At 33.7% G+C, this 18,821-nt stretch overlaps 1 protein-coding gene across 1 annotated transcript in view; it reads left to right on the top strand.

Moving 5' to 3' along the window:
• Window positions 1-6,320: 6,320 nt before the first annotated feature.
• Window positions 6,321-18,821, top strand: part of LOC145259111 (uncharacterized) — a 46,656-nt gene continuing 34,155 nt past the window's right edge. Inside the window, exons 1-2 of the mRNA XM_080116777.1 lie at window positions 6,321-6,470; window positions 14,676-14,832. Coding sequence (XP_079972903.1) covers window positions 6,412-6,470; window positions 14,676-14,832 — 216 coding nt within the window. The 5' untranslated portion in view covers window positions 6,321-6,411. The remainder of the gene's footprint in view (window positions 6,471-14,675; window positions 14,833-18,821) is intronic.

The following is an 18,821-nucleotide window of genomic DNA, read 5'->3' as shown; positions in this document are numbered from 1 at the left end:
AGATTTACGTAATTTTTGGAATATGACGTCTTCGTGCGGTGACAGGTACGTACATCATAAAAATCTTTAAAGATTTTTCTTGAAAAAAAAATTTTTTTATAGGCCCAAATGTAGACAAGCACCATTTTTACATACCGTCTAACTGTCAAAAATTTTCCCCACTCTTTATCTGTACCAAAACCAAAACGTAGATTCCATGAACAAAGCTTCTTTCTTAGAAGTGCACGCCTGTGGAACTCTGTTCCGTCTGCCTGTTTCCCGCCTGACTACAACTTGGATGTCTTCAAGTCCATCATAAACAAATTCCTGATGAACCGGCCCCTTAAGTAAGACACTTTATCAAATCTCAACATTAACCCTTATCCCCGACTGGCTTCTGGGCCTTGATAAGTGGTGACCACACCTTGTAAAAAAAAAAGAAAAACGTTTACTTCCACTGATGCGACGAGAGTATGTTTTTATTATCTAATATTTTCAGTTTACACGATCACTACAGAAACCACCGGTTCCCGGTTCGGTGTCCAACTAAAATATTCCTGAAAGGGAAGGAAGTAAAGATGGGGTGCACTATACAAATCATTTTTCTGTCTAATTCTAAGTAATGGTGCAAGGGAGATAACTCTTGTTAAAATTAAAAAATTTTAATAAAACGTTTCGGCTCATAAATTCTGTTTTCATTATATATTGTTCCGCTAGGTCTCTAGTTCGTATTGATGTTGGCTTTTATATCAGAGTTCAAAATGAGGAAGGTCTTTGTGTCAGAGGTCAACAATCAGGTCATCTTTTGTTATTCACTCGCTGTAACTGTCTGGCGTTGCCTGAGAGATTTTTTTTTTTTTTTACTTAAATTTTCATTTTTTTTTTTTTTTTTTTTTTTTTTTGCCTGCTTCAGATGCCCCAAGCCCCAATGTGTATCAGAATTTTTGTAGGAATTTTTGACACCCCTAACACGAAGCTGCAAATAAAATATAAAAAATTCGTAATTTCTCTTTTAAACGTGGGTTGTTTATTTTCTTTATGGATTATACTTCCAAAATAAACTATTAAAGTTGTTTTAAAAGTAATAGAAATATTTTTTAAAAAATAGTAATGAAATTAATTGAATGTTACGAGTTCAGTATTTTTCAATTTTTAAACTTTAAAAATCTACCAAAAAATTTTCTATTGATTCTATTTTTACGATATTTTCAGGGTCAACATGAAATTTTATGCTCTTTCCAATAAACCGAATATAATATTTTAGACAGACGTTTTTTTTAATTCACGCCTCCCCATTTTCAAATGTCTATTAAAAAGTAATTAATTTACTCACCAAAGTTTTATATATCACAAATTGAAGATAAAAGATCAATAAATAATATATTCAAATTTAAAACAAAAAAAAGTAATGTTTTTTAGAAATTTACCTGTAAAGTCCGAAGTTTAAAACCTTTTTAAAAAAAAAAAAAAAAACACGTTTTTTTTTTTGTTTGTTTTTTGTTTGTTTTTTGTTTTTTTAATGAAACCTTGGTCCTTGCTCCTTTAATTGAAAAAAAAAATTAGGGTTTGAATTACATTTTTCGAGGAGTTATAAGCTTCGAAAGATAGCGGGTGGAATTATTCAATAGTTTTCACGAAATTTCTGACACTGCTAAAGCAATATTCAACGCTCGTAAATGACAGAAAAAATCATATTTTCTTTTTTTAAATACCAAACTATTTCTAGATCAACGATAAAATAATTTATCTATCTATCTGGTCTGGCTCCTTACCTGAACCAATGTGACTCTCCCCAGATTTTCCGTCTCCCATCAGCATCTGCCTCAGATCTTCAGGATTACAGTTGGCATCATGTGTAATTTATTGTAGGTACGTGGATCTAGGTTGTCCTATACTCGTGTGTCCATGCTGTGGAATCCACAGCAATACATTTCTCACCAGCTCTTGTTTGCTCCTTTGACAGTGACTAGCAAATCGTAGGCGTCATTCCTTGATGGTAGTATATATGGCAGGTTGGTTGCCATAAAGTTGCTGCTTTGTGGGATGATCTTGTCAAGGTATATTTAACACTGTCCGTAGCATACGGGTGTACGTGCCATCTAGCTTTCTTCCCAATCTTTTGGTGAGTGTCCAGGTTGTAACGCCGTTAACAAGAAGGACAGACTCCACCACTGCTTTAGATTACATGTTTCGCATAATTTTTATATGTAAGACTCTAATGTTTTCCTTGCTTAAATGAATGTGAAACTTTCGGTGTAACATAATTTTTATATAATTTTGAAAAAAATTTGTTTTGTTTTTTTTTTATTTAAAAGCTAGAACAGACAAAAATAATTTAATTAAAAAATGGTAAAAATTATACAAACATTCATGATAGGAATGTATGAATGCACGGCTGTGGGGGTGGGGAGAAGAAAACTAGCACTCCTTGTCTATCTCCAACTACCTGACGTCATTTTGAGACAGCCTTTTGACTTTCTGACATTTTTGGCTTCTGTAGAATCATTGCTTAGACAATTTGTTTTTGCTTAAACAAAGCTAGAATCTCTCGCTTTTGGGAGCTAGTTAAGCTATATTTTGTATAAACAGGGTGTTGTTTATTTATTTAATTCAATATCAATAAGGATGTTACTTTACTAATTATCTTTGAAATAGACTCAGAAAACTAATATTTATTGTTCAAAGGATTTTTACAATGAATTTATTTAACTTCAAAATTTAGCTAAACTTTTCAGTTTCCGAATGTTGCCGTGAAAACATTTTTCATAACTTTTTTTTCCCCCCATGTACAATTTTTTTATTTTTTTCCTTTGGAAATTAACTTTAGGCTTTAATCTTTCAACTACAATCAAAAAGTAGATCAAACTGTAGTATCTGTTCTTCAGATGCGGCACTTCCGTTTCTCGTTCTCTTTCAGTGGAGGAGAAGTCCTTCACGACTGAGACAATTTTTTATTTTTGTACCTTTTCTCCACGTTAAAAAACGACCCTGGTGTCTAACTCTGTCCCGTGGGGGGGGGGGGGCATAGTAAATAGGTATAATCAAAAAGTAGCCAGAAACCTACAAAAAAAAAAAGTTATTATAACCCAGCTTTCAAAACTATGTCCTCCTTTCAGTTTTCTGCCATTAATGCCCGTACCCATATTCTGAAATTTACGTAAATCAATCAAGTAGTTTGTTTTTGTTTTTAAAGCTAAGAAAATAACAATTTACGAATATTAGCGACTTTACTACACTAAATTGAACATAAAGCGGATATTTTACTTCAGCACTTCGATTTGAGTTGTCTCCCCTTTATTTATGTCATATTAGTTGTAAAATTTGAACTAGTAGAAAAAATATATATTGCTTTTGTAAAAAGCCGCAGCATCGCCCCCGCACCCCTCCGCCCCACTAATGTAAACACAGAATTTCTGTGAAATGTTAATCAGTACTCTGCTCGATAAATGTCGGCACGTTACTTACGGAAAAACGGTTAATTATGTTTTTGTAAATCGCTCATCAAAACTTAATTTTTTAGATGAATTAAAAAGCATTAAAAACTACGTAACACACAAAAAAAATGAACCACTTTTAAAAACTACCTTATTTAAAATGCGAAATTACGTAAACAAATACAATAATGCGTTGTGATATTTGCTTTTTACTTAAGGAAACTAATAAAATGATAATCTCTATATAAATAAAATGAACTCATTTTTTCCCCGTCTGATTTTGACATTAATAGGATTAAAAATCAAGATATTTCATGCAAATATAATATGCACAAACGGCAGAACAATATCTGAGGTGTGTTATAGGCTTATTATTTCTCAAATTCCTCAATAATCTTAGATTTCTATACTTTTTCTGCTGAGAAGTCACGGCCAAAATCGGTTAAGATCAATGGAAGTGGTAAAATATTTTCTCTCTAATAAATTCCTCCTCCCCCTGCCACCACTTAACACCATTTGGAGATCGTTCACAAGGAACAGTTGAGAAGAGAACACCGGTTTGGCTTTGTAGTTCTTTCATGTGAAGTTATTTAAAATCACTAAACTAAGCTGCAGTGCTCTGTGGCGTAGTGGTTAGCGTGCTGGACAATTCACATTATATTTTCACGTTCGCGCCGACCTACCGTAGTCGTTTTTTTTTTGTTTTTTTTTTCCTAAACAACTGGAATGGACTTTTCTTGGTGGCCGAACTGTTAACGTTGCAGATGTTTTTTTGTTTTTTTTTTTCACACTTTATTTTCCTACTTTTACTCATGACTCCGGGTTTGATCCTTCCTACTTACCTACCATAACATTTTTTAAAACTCCCTCCCCCCGTCCCGGAAACAAACATTCGGGCAACGCTGGGTACCCCCGCTAGTTTTTTAAATAAATGTGATTTCTCTTTGGTCTGTGGGCATGCGTAATCATGCGACTTACGCCATTATAACTGATTAGAAAAATATTAATATTTCCAAAACTATTAATTTGCGACGAATTATGGCCTTGGTATTTATAAAAAGGGATTTAAGGTGGGAAAGGATGCCATAGAGGCCACAACAAAGAATCTATGAAAAGAATAACGTTGGAAGTGTGTAGATTCTGACTCCATATAATTAAAGACAGACGAATATTGAAGGTTGAGAACCGACTTTATTTACTACCAACAATTTGTATTAGGAGAGGCAAGGTGTTCGTAGGATGAAATGTGATTTAACAAAGGAGATGAATGTTCATAAAATGTTTGTAGGTATGTATGAATAGACAAAGAATGAATGTTCGTAAACTGTTTGTTGGTATGTATGAATTGACAAGGAATGAATGTTCATAAAATGTAAATTATCTTTTGGACGATGGAGAGGGTTAGGGTAGGGGTCGGTCATCCTGTTGTCGGTGATGCGTGTCCTGGCTTGTAACTGGAAAGCGAATGACTTTTTCATCAGCAGCTAGCAGCCCGGCGTCTTCATCTTCTTTTTCCTCCTCGCTTCTTTGGTTTGTGCGAATCAGACATTGTTTAGAATTGAAGGCGTTTGGCCCATAACATGAGAGCGTAGTCGGCTTCAGTTCACTGGTGCCTTATTTCTTTTTCTTCTTCATCTCTTTAGGTCGGGTGGGAGAATCTGTCCGTGTGTTCACTGACGCAGCAGGGCGAATCTCCTCTTTTCCCTTTTTGGTCCCCTCATTTTATAGTGGCAAACTGGCTCCCAGCGACTGTGATATTTGACGTGCTTATTTTAGGCACGGAGCTCTGCCATTGGTCGATAATTATTTTGTGGTTATTTTATTTTTTTTCTTCCCAAGCGGAAGCGATGCGTGGAGCCATGTGCAAAAGACGATTTTTCATTTTGTCTCTCATGATGAATGCGTTAACATCCGGTTCCGGCGGTTCACTGCTAATTCTCATGTTCCCATAGGATACGGTTTTCGGATTCTATTTCAGCACACCGAAATCTATTAGAAAAATATTTTGTTTTGTACTAATTCGAGTTTACGCTTTTTCTACAATTTTCCTTTTTTTTTTTTTTTTTTTTTTTTTTTGTAAATAAAAAATGTTTTGAAAATTGGGTTTAAGTAGGAACAATCCCCTCTCCCCACATAAGCAAAGAGTAAACACGATAAAAATGCTGGCTAAGATAAATCTTTTTTTTTTTTTTTTTTTTTTAATTCTAACAGATACGAGATGGACCATCCAACCTCACCAACACCAGTACCTTTCCCAGCCTTTTTGGAGTTGGCCTTGTGCCTAAGTTTCTTGTTCATTTTCCTTTTTGTATTTTTCTTCTTTTTTTTTTTTTTTTTTTCATGTGAATAAAAAAATTAATATCTCAAATTACGTAACTTTTGGAAGATGACATCTTATCTTCGCTCTGTAACAAGTGTAACGTACATTATGCTAATTTTTTTGTGTTTTCTTTACTATTAATTGCCGCCATAAGTGCCAATTTGAATAAGCACCCTTTTTTTATTTTTTAGAAAAATAGAATAATTTTTATCTAATACCGTTTGCGGATTTGAATGTGAAATCGCCTGTTTTTATTCACTTTTAAATGCACAAACATTTTGCTGCCCAACTCTCCACCCAAGTTGCCCCCTCTATAAATCTAGACCCTATCACAGTAGCCCGTTTCCTATTTACATTGCGTCCCCACGAGGGCAGAGTTAGACACCAGGGACGTTTTTTTTTTAATATGGAGAAAAGGAACCAAATTAAAAATTGGCTTGGTCGTGTAGGATTTCTCTTCCACTAACCGAGAACAAAAAATTGTAGTTTAGCATCAGAACGGATACTACACTTTGATCTTGGCTTTTGTTTTAGGGGCTGACGAACAGAAGTTTTTTCGCAATATGAAAAACTCTTGAATTTGGAGTTGCTTCCCTTGGATCAATATTGTCGTTGCTATGGTTATAAGCAACAGGTGCTCTTTTTCCTCGATTGTTTTTTTCCGATGGAGAATAAAAAATGATGAAAGAAATCCTCCCCGTACCGACAGGAGAAAGAAAAATACGCCACCAGCCTTGGTAAGAAATTTTAGTGTTTATTTAAATTAAACCTGCTTAAAAAAATAATAATAAATTGGAAAAAAAAATCTTCATTCCAAAAATTACGTAAAATGATCAAGTAATACAGGAGAGTAATAACTACTAGTACTGAATTTAACGAGGTTAATAAGAGTGCTCAATAAAAAAAGAGCGAGATGCATTTTTATTAATATAAACAATATAAACAAATTTAAATACACTAGATATGGTCGATTAAAACCAGAAGTCCTCGTAAGGCGATTTAATAAATGGTTGCTTTCCGCCAAAGAAACCAGTGCTTTTTTGCTTGTTTATATATGTGTGTGCGTGTGTGTGTGTGAGAGAGAGAGAGAGAGAGAGAGAGAGAGAGAGAGGGGGAGAGGGAGAGAGTTATTTTTACGATTTTTAGCGATTTTATAGACCTTATAGTCATTAGAATGATGGGTTTGTTCAAGATAGTTCGAATTGAGTTGTCTCCTCATTATTCATCGTCTTTATTAATCACAAAATTTAATTTAAATTTTTTAAGTTTTTAAAAGCAAAAAAACTACTTGATTTCGTTTAATTTTTCAGTTCCTACTTTTTTTTCCATCAATTTTTATTTTGTGATTATTCTATTCAAAATAAATGTACTTATGCACCTATGTTACCGTGCTGGAATAATAAGGTTATTATTTAGAAAATAGGAGTGTGTTTTGTAATCATGATTTTTGGGATATAAACATCTTCGTTCCGTGACGGGTACGTACATCTTAAAGATGAGTTTGTATTTTTGTTTTGAAAATAGGTTTAATTCTAAATAAGCACCGACATTTGACGAAATTTACTTTTAATAACCCTAAGGGCGGGGGGGGCACTCTCGTATTTAGGTTCACCAATTTTTTTTTTTTTTAACGCCGGAGATCTGCGCGAACCTTTTCAAGTCTCACACAAAAACACGTTCACATTTCAAGCTATATTACTTGTCGCATACATACGCGCACCGCACGCACCGCGCACACAAACATACGCGCCCACGTCCACACACGTACATATATTCACGTTTGCGTACATACACTCACATTCACGTGTATATACACACACTAACGTACACACATGTACTCACACACGCGCATACGTACGCATACAGATGGACGACGTCACTTCCTTTCAATGGAAATCCACACATGCGCAAAAGATCACCGGAAACAGGTATAAAAGATAGAGCAATAAGCGGCTTCTTCCTTTTAGGACCAGCTTTCGAGCTGGCCGGTCTACGGACCGACAGCGTGCCTTTTCGGCATGCACGCGCACGCGCGTGCCTCACACCACTTGCAACTATGTGGGACAAAAAGCTAACAGACCGTACGTAGACTTTATATGCTTTCTCACTCCATGAACTCGATGGACATTCTCACTCTTTCTCTCTCTATCTACTACTGGTCCCTGAGAACACCTTCGCACAGCTGACTGCTAACTGACGTCAACCCTCTATCCTTTTCTTTGTCTACACGATGGACTGCCATTTGTCGTTCTATTGCATTACTCACTTCTCTTCCCACGCGCGAACAAACGATAGTGACCCAAACTTGAGATGAACACACATTTCTTTTTCTTTCTACAACATCAGTCCCGCAACGAACGATGGTTACACCCGCGCGGACATGAACACATGTTATATTTAAAACATTCATTCTTTCAACAGTAAATAAACGACGTTTATCTTATCCATCAATTGAGTTTTTGTTTCCTTCATTCCATTCGTTTCATTATTTTCTTGTAGCGCGTTAGGGTATTATTATATCCTGGTCTTCTACAGATCTCCTGCAGCAGGTTTTTACTTTTGCTTTTCACCTCACGTTCCTGTATTCCGAATTCGTAGCAGCGAGCCAACGTCAATGGACTTGTTTGGTTTTGTTTCTTTTTTTTTTCTTTTCCTACCAAAGCGGTCATTAACCATGTATTTTTTTTATACTGTTGAAATTTAAACATTTATTTTTAAATGTTTTTTAACGTCTGTCAGAGTGATCTAATCATTATATGATGATCTGCGCATACGAGTTAAATTGACCGACTTTATTTCAACTGAAAATGCTCAACGATAAGAAACGAGTTTCTTAAAGGAGCTGACATGATTATGCCGCGTGTGTACACACACACACACACACACACACATATATATATATATATATATATATATATATATATATATAAGCTCGATAAATATTAATTCTTTAATATTTATAATATACTTTCATTTTACCATCTTGAATCATTTTGGTAAATTTAATTGGAATTTTTATTTTATATATATATATATATATATATATATATATATATATATATATATATACGAGCAAACAGTTAATAAAACATGTTAAAAAACACTTCGAAATGAGTTAAAAACATATTTAATCTGAAAAGGAAACACTAGATAAGTGGATAGTCCTTAATCCGCGGAGTTTCGAAGAAATACTTTCCTTCTCATCAGAGGGTAGGAATTAGCAAAATGCGGGATCGGATTTTGCATGCAATAAGCATATAAGCTCTATCTCCTATTTGGTTTTATCGAGCTTTTATATCTGGCTGAGATAACTTTATAAATATTAATTCTTTAATATTTATAATATACTTTAATTTTACCATCTTGGATCATAGTAATTGTCTGCATTTTTGAGATGAGGTGTTTTCATTGATTGAGATTGTCGGACTGACTTCCTTATCTTGGTTGTTATTGTCACAACGTTTCGGTTGCTTTGCCCTCCGTCCTTCGTCAGGATCATTTTGGTAAATTTAATTGTAATTTTTTTTTTTTTTTTATATATATATATATATATATACCCTCCAATGCCATCCTCTAATTGGAATATCTTCGGCACAATATAAAGGTGTCTCTGCTTGTAGAGATTTCAAGTCCTTTTTCACCAAACATTTAGGTTTAAACAACAAGAAATTGTTGCGGTTCCATTCTCGATAAGGCATTCTTCTCGGAGCCGACTTTTGGTGAGTCTTGATTTTGCCAAAGGTTTTCGTAGATTGAAAAACAAAATGGATTTTTACAAAAAAGGCGCCAAGTAATTATCTTGGCCCATACAAATTAACCAATCACAGGCTGCCTACAAGAAATGTGCGTAGGCAGCTTAAAACATGAAGATGGCATTGTAACTGGAATTTCTAACAATGTATGATCCTGTGAGAGTCAATGAATTTCTGTCAACCAGGAGGTTCTGTTGTTCGTGTCAGCAACAGAATTTGGGTCATTTTTGAGTTAGTAACCTTGTTTCGGTAAACATGGAGATTAAAGTACGATTCTGATTGTTTTTTTTTTTTGTTTTGTTTTGTTTTGTTTTTGTGTGTGTGAAAAAGAATTACTGCGAGAAAAATAACGAAAATCCCCTTCCATATATTAATGTCCAAGCAATAATAATCCACTGAAAAAATTGCAAAAAACTGAAAGCCATTCTTAACATGGTGAGTTTGAGGATGTTTATTCTGAAAGCCGTTCTTTACATGAGGAGTTTGGGGGGGGGGGTATTCCAAAAGCCGTTCTTAACATGGGGAGTTTGGGGTTTTTTATTCCAAAAGCCATTCTTAACATGGGGAGTTTTAGGTTGTTTATTCCAAAAGCCATTCTTAACATGGTGAGTTTGAGGATGTTTATTCTGAAAGCCGTTCTTTACATGAGGAGTTTGGAGGTGTTTATTCCAAAAGCCGTTCTTAACATGGGGAGTTTGGGTTTTTTTTTTAATCCCAAAAGTCATTCTTAACATGGGGAGTTTGAGGGTGTTTATTCCAAAAGCCATTCTTAACATGGGGAGTTTAAGGGTGTTTATTGCAAAAGCCATTCTTAACATTGGGAGTTTGAGGTTGTTTATTCCAAAAGCCATTCTTAACATGGGGAGTTTGAGGATGTTTATTCCAAAAGCCGTTCTTAACGTGGGGAGTTTGGAGATTTTTATTCCGGAAGCCGTACTTTGAGGGAGGGGGGTCCTGTTCAGGTCGCCAAATAAGTTAAATAGCGTACCTATCATGGGGTTGGGAGAAGGACCAGGTGTTCTTTGATGTTCATATGATTTGATTAGTGGCTATTTAACAAGATCGTTTTCGCTTCTGGAAGGAGGTGAGTCCTGGAGCCTGCTACATTTCGTGGAGTAATCTATTAATTGTTACATATGAGAGTTCTTGCAATGCTTGTGTAGATTGGTGATCTTTTAAACCAACGCATTTCAGGTGAAAACATTATTACGTACTTGGGTGTCATGGCGAAAATAAGGTACTTCTGCATTTATCAACCCGCGATTTCCACAAAGTTACGCAGGTGATCCCAGCAGATAACGGGAAAACCCGGAAACGGTCAATAAGTAGTTTTCTGGATATTGAAACATTTTTTCCCGAATGTATTACTTAATGAATTTCACCATTCTTAACATAGGGAGGGAGGATGTAACAATTTGTGAGTTTTGTAATAAGGCTCGCTTGGCTTTTTCTGGTTATTCTAGTCATCTGCCGGGTATACCCGAGTAACTTTTGTGGAAATTACGGAGCGATAAATGCAGAAGCATGGAAAGTAATATGAATTCCAAAAATTAAAAAACATGGTAGAAGATGTGGTAGAGATGACAGATACCTTATTTGTTGAACAAAAAAGAAAATAGTTTGCGTCTCCAGGCGAAAGTACAGGATAATTACAAAACACTCTCCTCTCTGATGTTAAGAATGGGTTTCTAAATAATAGCCTTATTATTCCAGCACGGTAACATAGATGCATAAGTACATTTATTTTGAATAAAATAATCAAAAAATAAAAATTGATGGAAAAAAAAGGTAGGAACTGAAAAATGAATGGCCCTGTCGGTGGGGCATTAGAATACGCCGACTGCCCCCCTGCAGAGGGTAAAAGTCCCTCAATGGGGGTCCTAAATCTAAATGCTGATTCCATGAACAAAGCTTCTTTCCCAGAACTGTTCACCTATGGAACACTGTTCCGCTGGCCTGCTTCCCGATTGAATACAACAAGGTAGCCTTCAAATCCAATGTAAACAAGTTCTTGTTGAGCCGTCCCCGTAAATAATCAAATTCTACCTAATTTACATACAACCGCTTTACATTCATTAACCTTTATCCTCGAGTTGACTCTATCCTAACAAGCACTGAATGATATTTCATTAATAAATTTCAAGCATAGAGATTTCCTTTCCAATCATTTATAATATAAATCTCACCTGTCTGTTTAAATGTATGTATGTAAGTATGTTTGTATGTCTGCCTAAAACTTTCGACAGACGATGGATTTTCACGAGATTGATATCGTTTTGAAGCTCAACCCTTCAGGTGACAAATATCGAAAAATTGGCTAAAAACATTAATTCCTTCATCCTCAACTGGGTACTTTTCTACGGGGAGGGGTCGCTTTTTCCGACGGTAGTTTTGAAAGTCATCCCCTCTTTTCAATTGACTAGCCTTCATTTAAATTAAACCATGTATGCAACAGCAAAAACGTCATGTTTTTTTTTTTCATTTTCTTTTCCTCCTTTGCGGTACGGGTTTGAGCCTGCCTCCCTATTACCACTTTTTTTTTTTTTTTTTTTGCTTAACACACACCTTCAAACACCTGGGCAATGCCAGGCACCCAGGCTAGTCTATAATATAAATCTCATCTGTCTGTTTAAATGAATGTATGTATGTATGTATGTATGTCTGCCTAAAACTTTTGCCAGAGACGACAGATTTTTACGAAATCAGTATTGTTTTAAAGTTTGACCATTCAGACGACAAATATTTGAAAATTGGCTAACAACATTAATTCCTTCACCCTCAACTGGGCACTTTTCTACAAGGAGGGGGGGTCACTTTTTTCGCTGATATTTTCGAAAGTCATCCCTTCTTTTCGATTGACTAGCCTTAATTTAAACCTTCACCAATTCCAGTTTGGCAATGGATGCAACAGCAAAAACGCCACGTTTTAATTTTTCATGTTCTTTTTCTCCTTCACAGTACGGGTTCGGGCCTGCCTGCCTACTACCACTTTTATTTATTTATTTATTTTTTTTCAACACACATCTCCAAACATCCTGGGAAAATCCTGAATATTGGCAACAGCTTCCAATAAACTTTAAAACTCTAAAGTGGAAAAATACAGTCATTTCAGTCTGTTATTCAATCAAAACAAAAAAAAATTGGTTTCAAATTACATTATATATCCTAAAGTTGTCTTTCTTGTGGTCAAGAGACAGCCCTTGGTGAGAAAGAATTAGGCAGGATTTATCTGCCCTTGACTGATCACATGATCATAACAGAGAGGGAAAATAAGAAATGGAAGATGCTGCTATCAATCACAGCTTACCTATAAACACTTAAACCATCACCATCATAGTTAATTCCTTCAATTGTAAAATTGTTAAATAAATCATTTTATGATGAATGTATATTTTTTTTGAGATGAGAATCGATAATTATTTTTTGTATTATTTCGACTATTATTATTTTTTTTTTACACAGGCATCACCACATTATCAAGGCCAAGAGGCCACTCAAGTATAAGGGTTAAAGAGTGTACAGTACAAATTGGACAATATAGTAATCATTAGTAATGAAAATTCGATGACTTATATGTATATAACTTATATGTATATATAATTTGATAACTTATATGGAACGGCTCATCAAGAACTTATTTACGTTAGACTTGAACACAACCATATTGTAGTCAACTGGAAAGCAGGAAAACGGAAGACAATTCCACAGGCGTGCAGTTCTAAGAAAGAAGCTTTGTTCATGGAATCTACGTTTAGGTTTAGGCACAGATAAAGAGTGGGGGGAATTATTGATAGTGTTTTCAACTAGACGAGTGTTTCTTGTGAAAGTTAGGCGAGGGGGGGACCATACACTGAAGATCAGTCGAACACTTTCCATGAAAATAACGATACATTAGAGACAAACTCGCAACATTTCTTCTGTTTTTTTTTTTCACGTTTCGACTGATGTGAGCTCCGACCATCTTCAGATACATTCACACTGAATGTTATTGGTGAATGGTGAAAAATGTTTTTTTTTTTACTTTCCCAATGAACATGGTTGTTAGAAATTCTATCACATAGTCATATCGACGTATAAACTGAGTCATGTTGCATCAGAGAGTTATCACACGGATACATAGTACAGTTCGTATTTACGTAAAGGTATCATTTTTTTATAAAACGAATAATATATGCTTCATACCTTTTCTTTCTCCAAGAGTTCTATCTTCACTGCTGAGCTCCGTGATGAAATATGAAATGAACAACATCATAACCAATTGAAACCTTTGTTCTTTCTTCTTTTGTAAAACCACAGAACAACACTTTATATTTTTAAAATATAAATTTATTTCAGTTGTTTCAAATGGTCTTCACCAGGAGTCTGCATTTCATGTCCACATGCTTGTTCTTCACAGCCTCACTTCCTGGCTTGAAGCACGTCTGTTCACTTCCGTAACCAAACTCAAACTCTACTCTTTCTCTAACCTTCCCGACCTCCTGACCTCAGTGTCGTTATGTCATCATTCAAAAAGCACACGTCTCTTTCCATGTATGCCTGCCCAAGGTTATTTTGTCTATGTCTAACCTAGCTAATTTATGTAAACATCTTCAGCTAACACCGATTGCTACACTTTATTCTACGAACAATAAATAACTCCTAATATAAACTATTTTAACAATATCACTGGATAGATAGATAAATAGATAGATAGACTGATAGTTCGATAATAACTTATTTAACTTTTAACAATTCAAAACACAAATAGCGTCAAATATATTTCTTCTTTTTAATGAACATTATGGAAAAAACAATCAAGATGAGAATAATAGTTTAAATAATACAAAAAACATAATCAATCTTCATCTCCAAAAAATATACATTCATCATATCAAAAACCGAAATGGACTCGGATTTATTGAAAAGAAATAGACTTGGTGCTATTTGCATTTTAAATTTCTAACAGCTATGTTCGTTGGAAAAGCAAAAAAACAAACACTTTTCACTATTCACCAATAACATCCAGTGTGAATACACCTGAAGATGTTCGGAGATTACATCAGCCGAAACGTTGTGGAAAAAATAACCAAGATAAGAATAAAAATCACTTTATATTGTTGATTTACATAGAATCGTTTTCATCCAATTTATTTCTTCATATTTGTGTCTCACAACAATTCTTATACTATTTTTCAACTTTTTTTTCTCAAGGTACAAAGAAAGACTCAAGACTAAATACATCAAGTCACTTAAACCGAAGGACATTTCCAAGACTTTAATCGGTAAAAACTGGGTTCTTTTAAAGAAGGGCCTAGATGATTTCCGAGATGGGTTACCACCTGTGACGGATGGGAATTTTTTCATTCAAGTAAGACAGTGTTTAAATTTTTAGGGTTAGAGTTTATATATTGTTCTTGAAGCATACGCCAATTGTTACAAATTATAAGCTCAATGGAGATCCATTTCAGACTAAAGAGCATATTTAGTCGTTAGTTTCATTTCAGTGACTAAAAACAGAATCAATCCACGATCATTATACTATAGTTGAGTTCATATATATATATATATATATATATATATATATATATATATATATATATATAGACTTATATGTAATATACTGCATTCAGTAAATTTTCATATACCAATAGGTTTTAAGCTAAAAATGGTTGACTTAAGGATTAAGCTACATTTCATAATTGAGCATTAATATATATATATATATATATATATATATATATATATATATATATATATATATATATATATATATATATATATATATATATATTCTTTTATTAATATTATCGGAATTTTTTCCCCTTTTCCTTGTACATATTTGTGAATTATTCTATGGATTTTGGCTTTTCAGATTATTTTGGACTATCTCCCAATTATGTGATTTCCTTGGATTTTACTTGTGCGTTACTTGTTGGATTTTCATTTTTGGATTTTACCGTCATTGGATACTTTACCTTTCACCAGACTATCCATTCATGTGAAATCACCTTTTTCTTCACCATATTCCCTCTGCTTCACTTTTTGTTATCAAGTAAGATCTTTGACTTACTTGCAGTTTCTTAAAATATTTTTGTATGCAAAATCGGATCCCGCATTTTGCTAATTCCTACCCTCTGATGAGAAAGAAAGTATTTCTTCGAAACTCCGTGGATTAAGGACTATCCACTTATCTAGTGTTTCCTTTTCAGATTAAATATGTTTTTAACTCTTTTTCAAGGTGTTTTTTAACATGTTTTATTAACTATTTGCTCATATATATATATATATATATATATATAAAACAACAGAGCAAAGAATAATGATTCCAATTCTTTATAAATCTCTAAACATTTGACTATAAGTGTTATTTTGTCCCGATTACTGTAAGAAAAAACACATCTTAAATATCCCTATATTTTCTCAAACGTAAAAACACACTTGTGAGGGGGTGATTTTAATCTTACTGGAAGTTTAAATCAATAAACATTTATTATTTTATTATTACTACAAGCAGTGGAAGATGTTTTTTAAGCCAAAATCAAATAAAAAAATATAATTTAAGGAATCGGTTTTGGCATCGGAAATTTTTCTGATACCCCAAAAAGCTCTGATTTTTCCGATTCTGATTCTGATTAATCGTCCCAACACTAATATATATATATATATATATATATATATATATATATATATATATATGATGATGATTGCTGCATCTTTCCAGATGATCGCCATCACATTGAGTTCTCCCAATCTCGTCCATGCCATCTCAGATGACTTTGCACTACCGCTGCAGATTTGCACATCTTGAAGCAGATGTGACATACAAATTGAGCAATTTCCACTGAGTTGACTTTCTCTGGAGGTTGAAGGGTATTCCTATGAACAATGACATGTCTTCTCAAACCAGCAGTAGACTTGCAAATTTTGCTGCATATTAAACATATCGTTTGGTTCGGACTAATAGGTGCAAAGTTGACCTGAACAATAGTTTTGTACGACTTAAGGTGGTTGACGTAGCCAGCTTTTGACAAAAGCACTCGTTCACAAGTGTCGCCTTTCCAGTTCTGTGTGTCATGGTTAAGACCACCAATTAAACCTTTGTGATTGCTGTGAGCCTGTTTTCTTTACTCTAGAGCATCACAACTTTCGCGTACAAGCTTTTGCCACTTCGGCCTTTGCAGAGTAAGTTCTTCCTATATTTCGATTTGTAAGAATTTCAAATTATTCTTTATAGAGTCCCTAAACCTCTTCCTACGCTTGTGCTGAGGGTGCTTGCTTAATCCAGTTCCCTGCAAAAAATTTGTTTTGGCAGCCTACTATCTTTCATTCAAACCAGGTGTATATATATATATATATATATATATATATATATATATATATATATATATATATATATATATATATATATATATATATATATATAAGAGCAAACAGTTAATAAAACATGTTAAAGAACACTTCGAAAAAGAATTAAAAACATATTTAATCTGAAAAGGAAATACTTGATAAGTGGATAGTCCTTAATCCGCGGAGTTTCGAAGAAATACTTTCCTTCTCATCAGAGGGTAGGAATTAGTAAAATGCAGGATCGGATTTTGCATACAAAACTGCAAGTAAGTCAAAGATCTTACTTGATAACAAAAAGTGAAGCAAAGGGAATATGTTGAAGAAAAAGGTGATTTCAAGTGAATGGATAGTCTGGTAAAAGGTAAATAATCCAATGACGGTAAAATCCAAAAAATATAACTCCAAGAAAGTTAATTAAATTTTCATTTGCACAAGTAAAATTCGAGGAAATCACGTAATTGGAAGATGGTCCAAAATAATCCAAAAGGTCGAAATCCATGGAATAATTCACAAATATCTACAAGGAAAAGGGGAAAAAATCCAATAATATTAATAAAGGAAAAATAAGATATGCTTTTCACACGGCTGCTGAGACATAAGAAAGATCAGGGAAGAAGAAGAGGAAAAAAATGAAATGGTGATAGAATTAAATATAAAATAGAAAAGCAAATGTCAAAATGACCCAGACAAAAAGATGTTAAAAGGCGCAAAAAAATATAGGGAAAAAATAGGTCAACTGAAATGTACAGGTTATTACTTAAGAAAATGTCAGCGAGTGTTGTTAAAAGACACTAAATGGAAAAAATAAATAAATTAATAAATAAATAATAAATAATAAATAAAGAATAAATAAATAAATAAATATAAAATAAAAAATTTTTTAAGGGGAGACGATGGCCGATATCTGCAAATTCAGGATAAAGCAAGTAAGTATTTAAGTAAATGCATATAGTAAAATATAAGTAAATATACATATAGGATATGAATGTGTGGGTAGATTGATATATTAGATAGATAGGAATATTTAAAGACTAAAACGGAAATTGGAGATTTAAAAAAAACCGGCTAAGCAAGGAAGAAATAAAGAATTAAAATAAAGGATTATTAAGTTATAAAGTATTAAGAAAGTATGTAGAAAAAACTATAAAGTTAAAGAAAAATTATATATCTATCTGAAAGGTTAAAGTAATAACTATGTAATTTCAAAATTACCATAATTAAATTTGGACTTATGTTTACAGAAAGAGATCAGTTCGTTTTTAGAATTTATTATATTGTTACTTTGAGGGCAAGTAATTATAGTTATAGCTTCGGTTGTGCAGAAGCGACATAACTTAGAGCCTGGAGTATAGGACTTAACTTTTTTATGATAGTCGATTTGATTGAGAAGGGGGTATTATTAGAGTTAAGTTTTTTAATTAAAGTGGTTAGAGAAGTTCCTTGGTTATTATTAGAATTATGGTTGTTAAAAGAAGAAATGTGGTTTGATATTCTTTTCCTAATTAATGTTAAAATAGCGCCGATATATGTATGTACTTTATTAAAAGCTCAAGGTCTGATATTAATATTAATTTGCTGATTTGTATTAGTTAAATAGTTTGAATTTTGTTCATAGTGTTCAACAAATGATGGGACAGTGATTGTATGAGGATTATTTTGGAGGAGATAATGAGTGTTGTTAGTGTTAGGATGGCTGTTGGGAGAAATATTATTATTATCATTATTATTATTATTATTATTATTATTATTGCTAGTTGTATGATTGTAGATGGAGGGGCTGCTCGAGTGGTATATTGGATTAGTAACTATATCAGATGGAGGATGGGAAGAAGGATAACTTGAAGACGAAATATTAGTGTCTGTTATGGGAGGATTGCGTGGGAGCTCAGTAATTGTGCATGAATATATAACATCTTTATGGATGCAATCATTATTGAGTGGGCAAAGATGTTTGTTATTACAATTACAGTTAGTTTTGGGTTTAATTGGGAAAGGGATTTTTGGGGCTGA

The sequence above is a fragment of the Euprymna scolopes genome, chromosome 34 (genome assembly GCF_053919585.1).
Source record: "Euprymna scolopes isolate OS-2025 chromosome 34, ASM5391958v1, whole genome shotgun sequence".
NCBI lineage: Eukaryota > Metazoa > Mollusca > Cephalopoda > Sepiida > Sepiolidae > Euprymna > Euprymna scolopes.
This window is presented reverse-complemented; position numbering and strand designations above follow the sequence as displayed.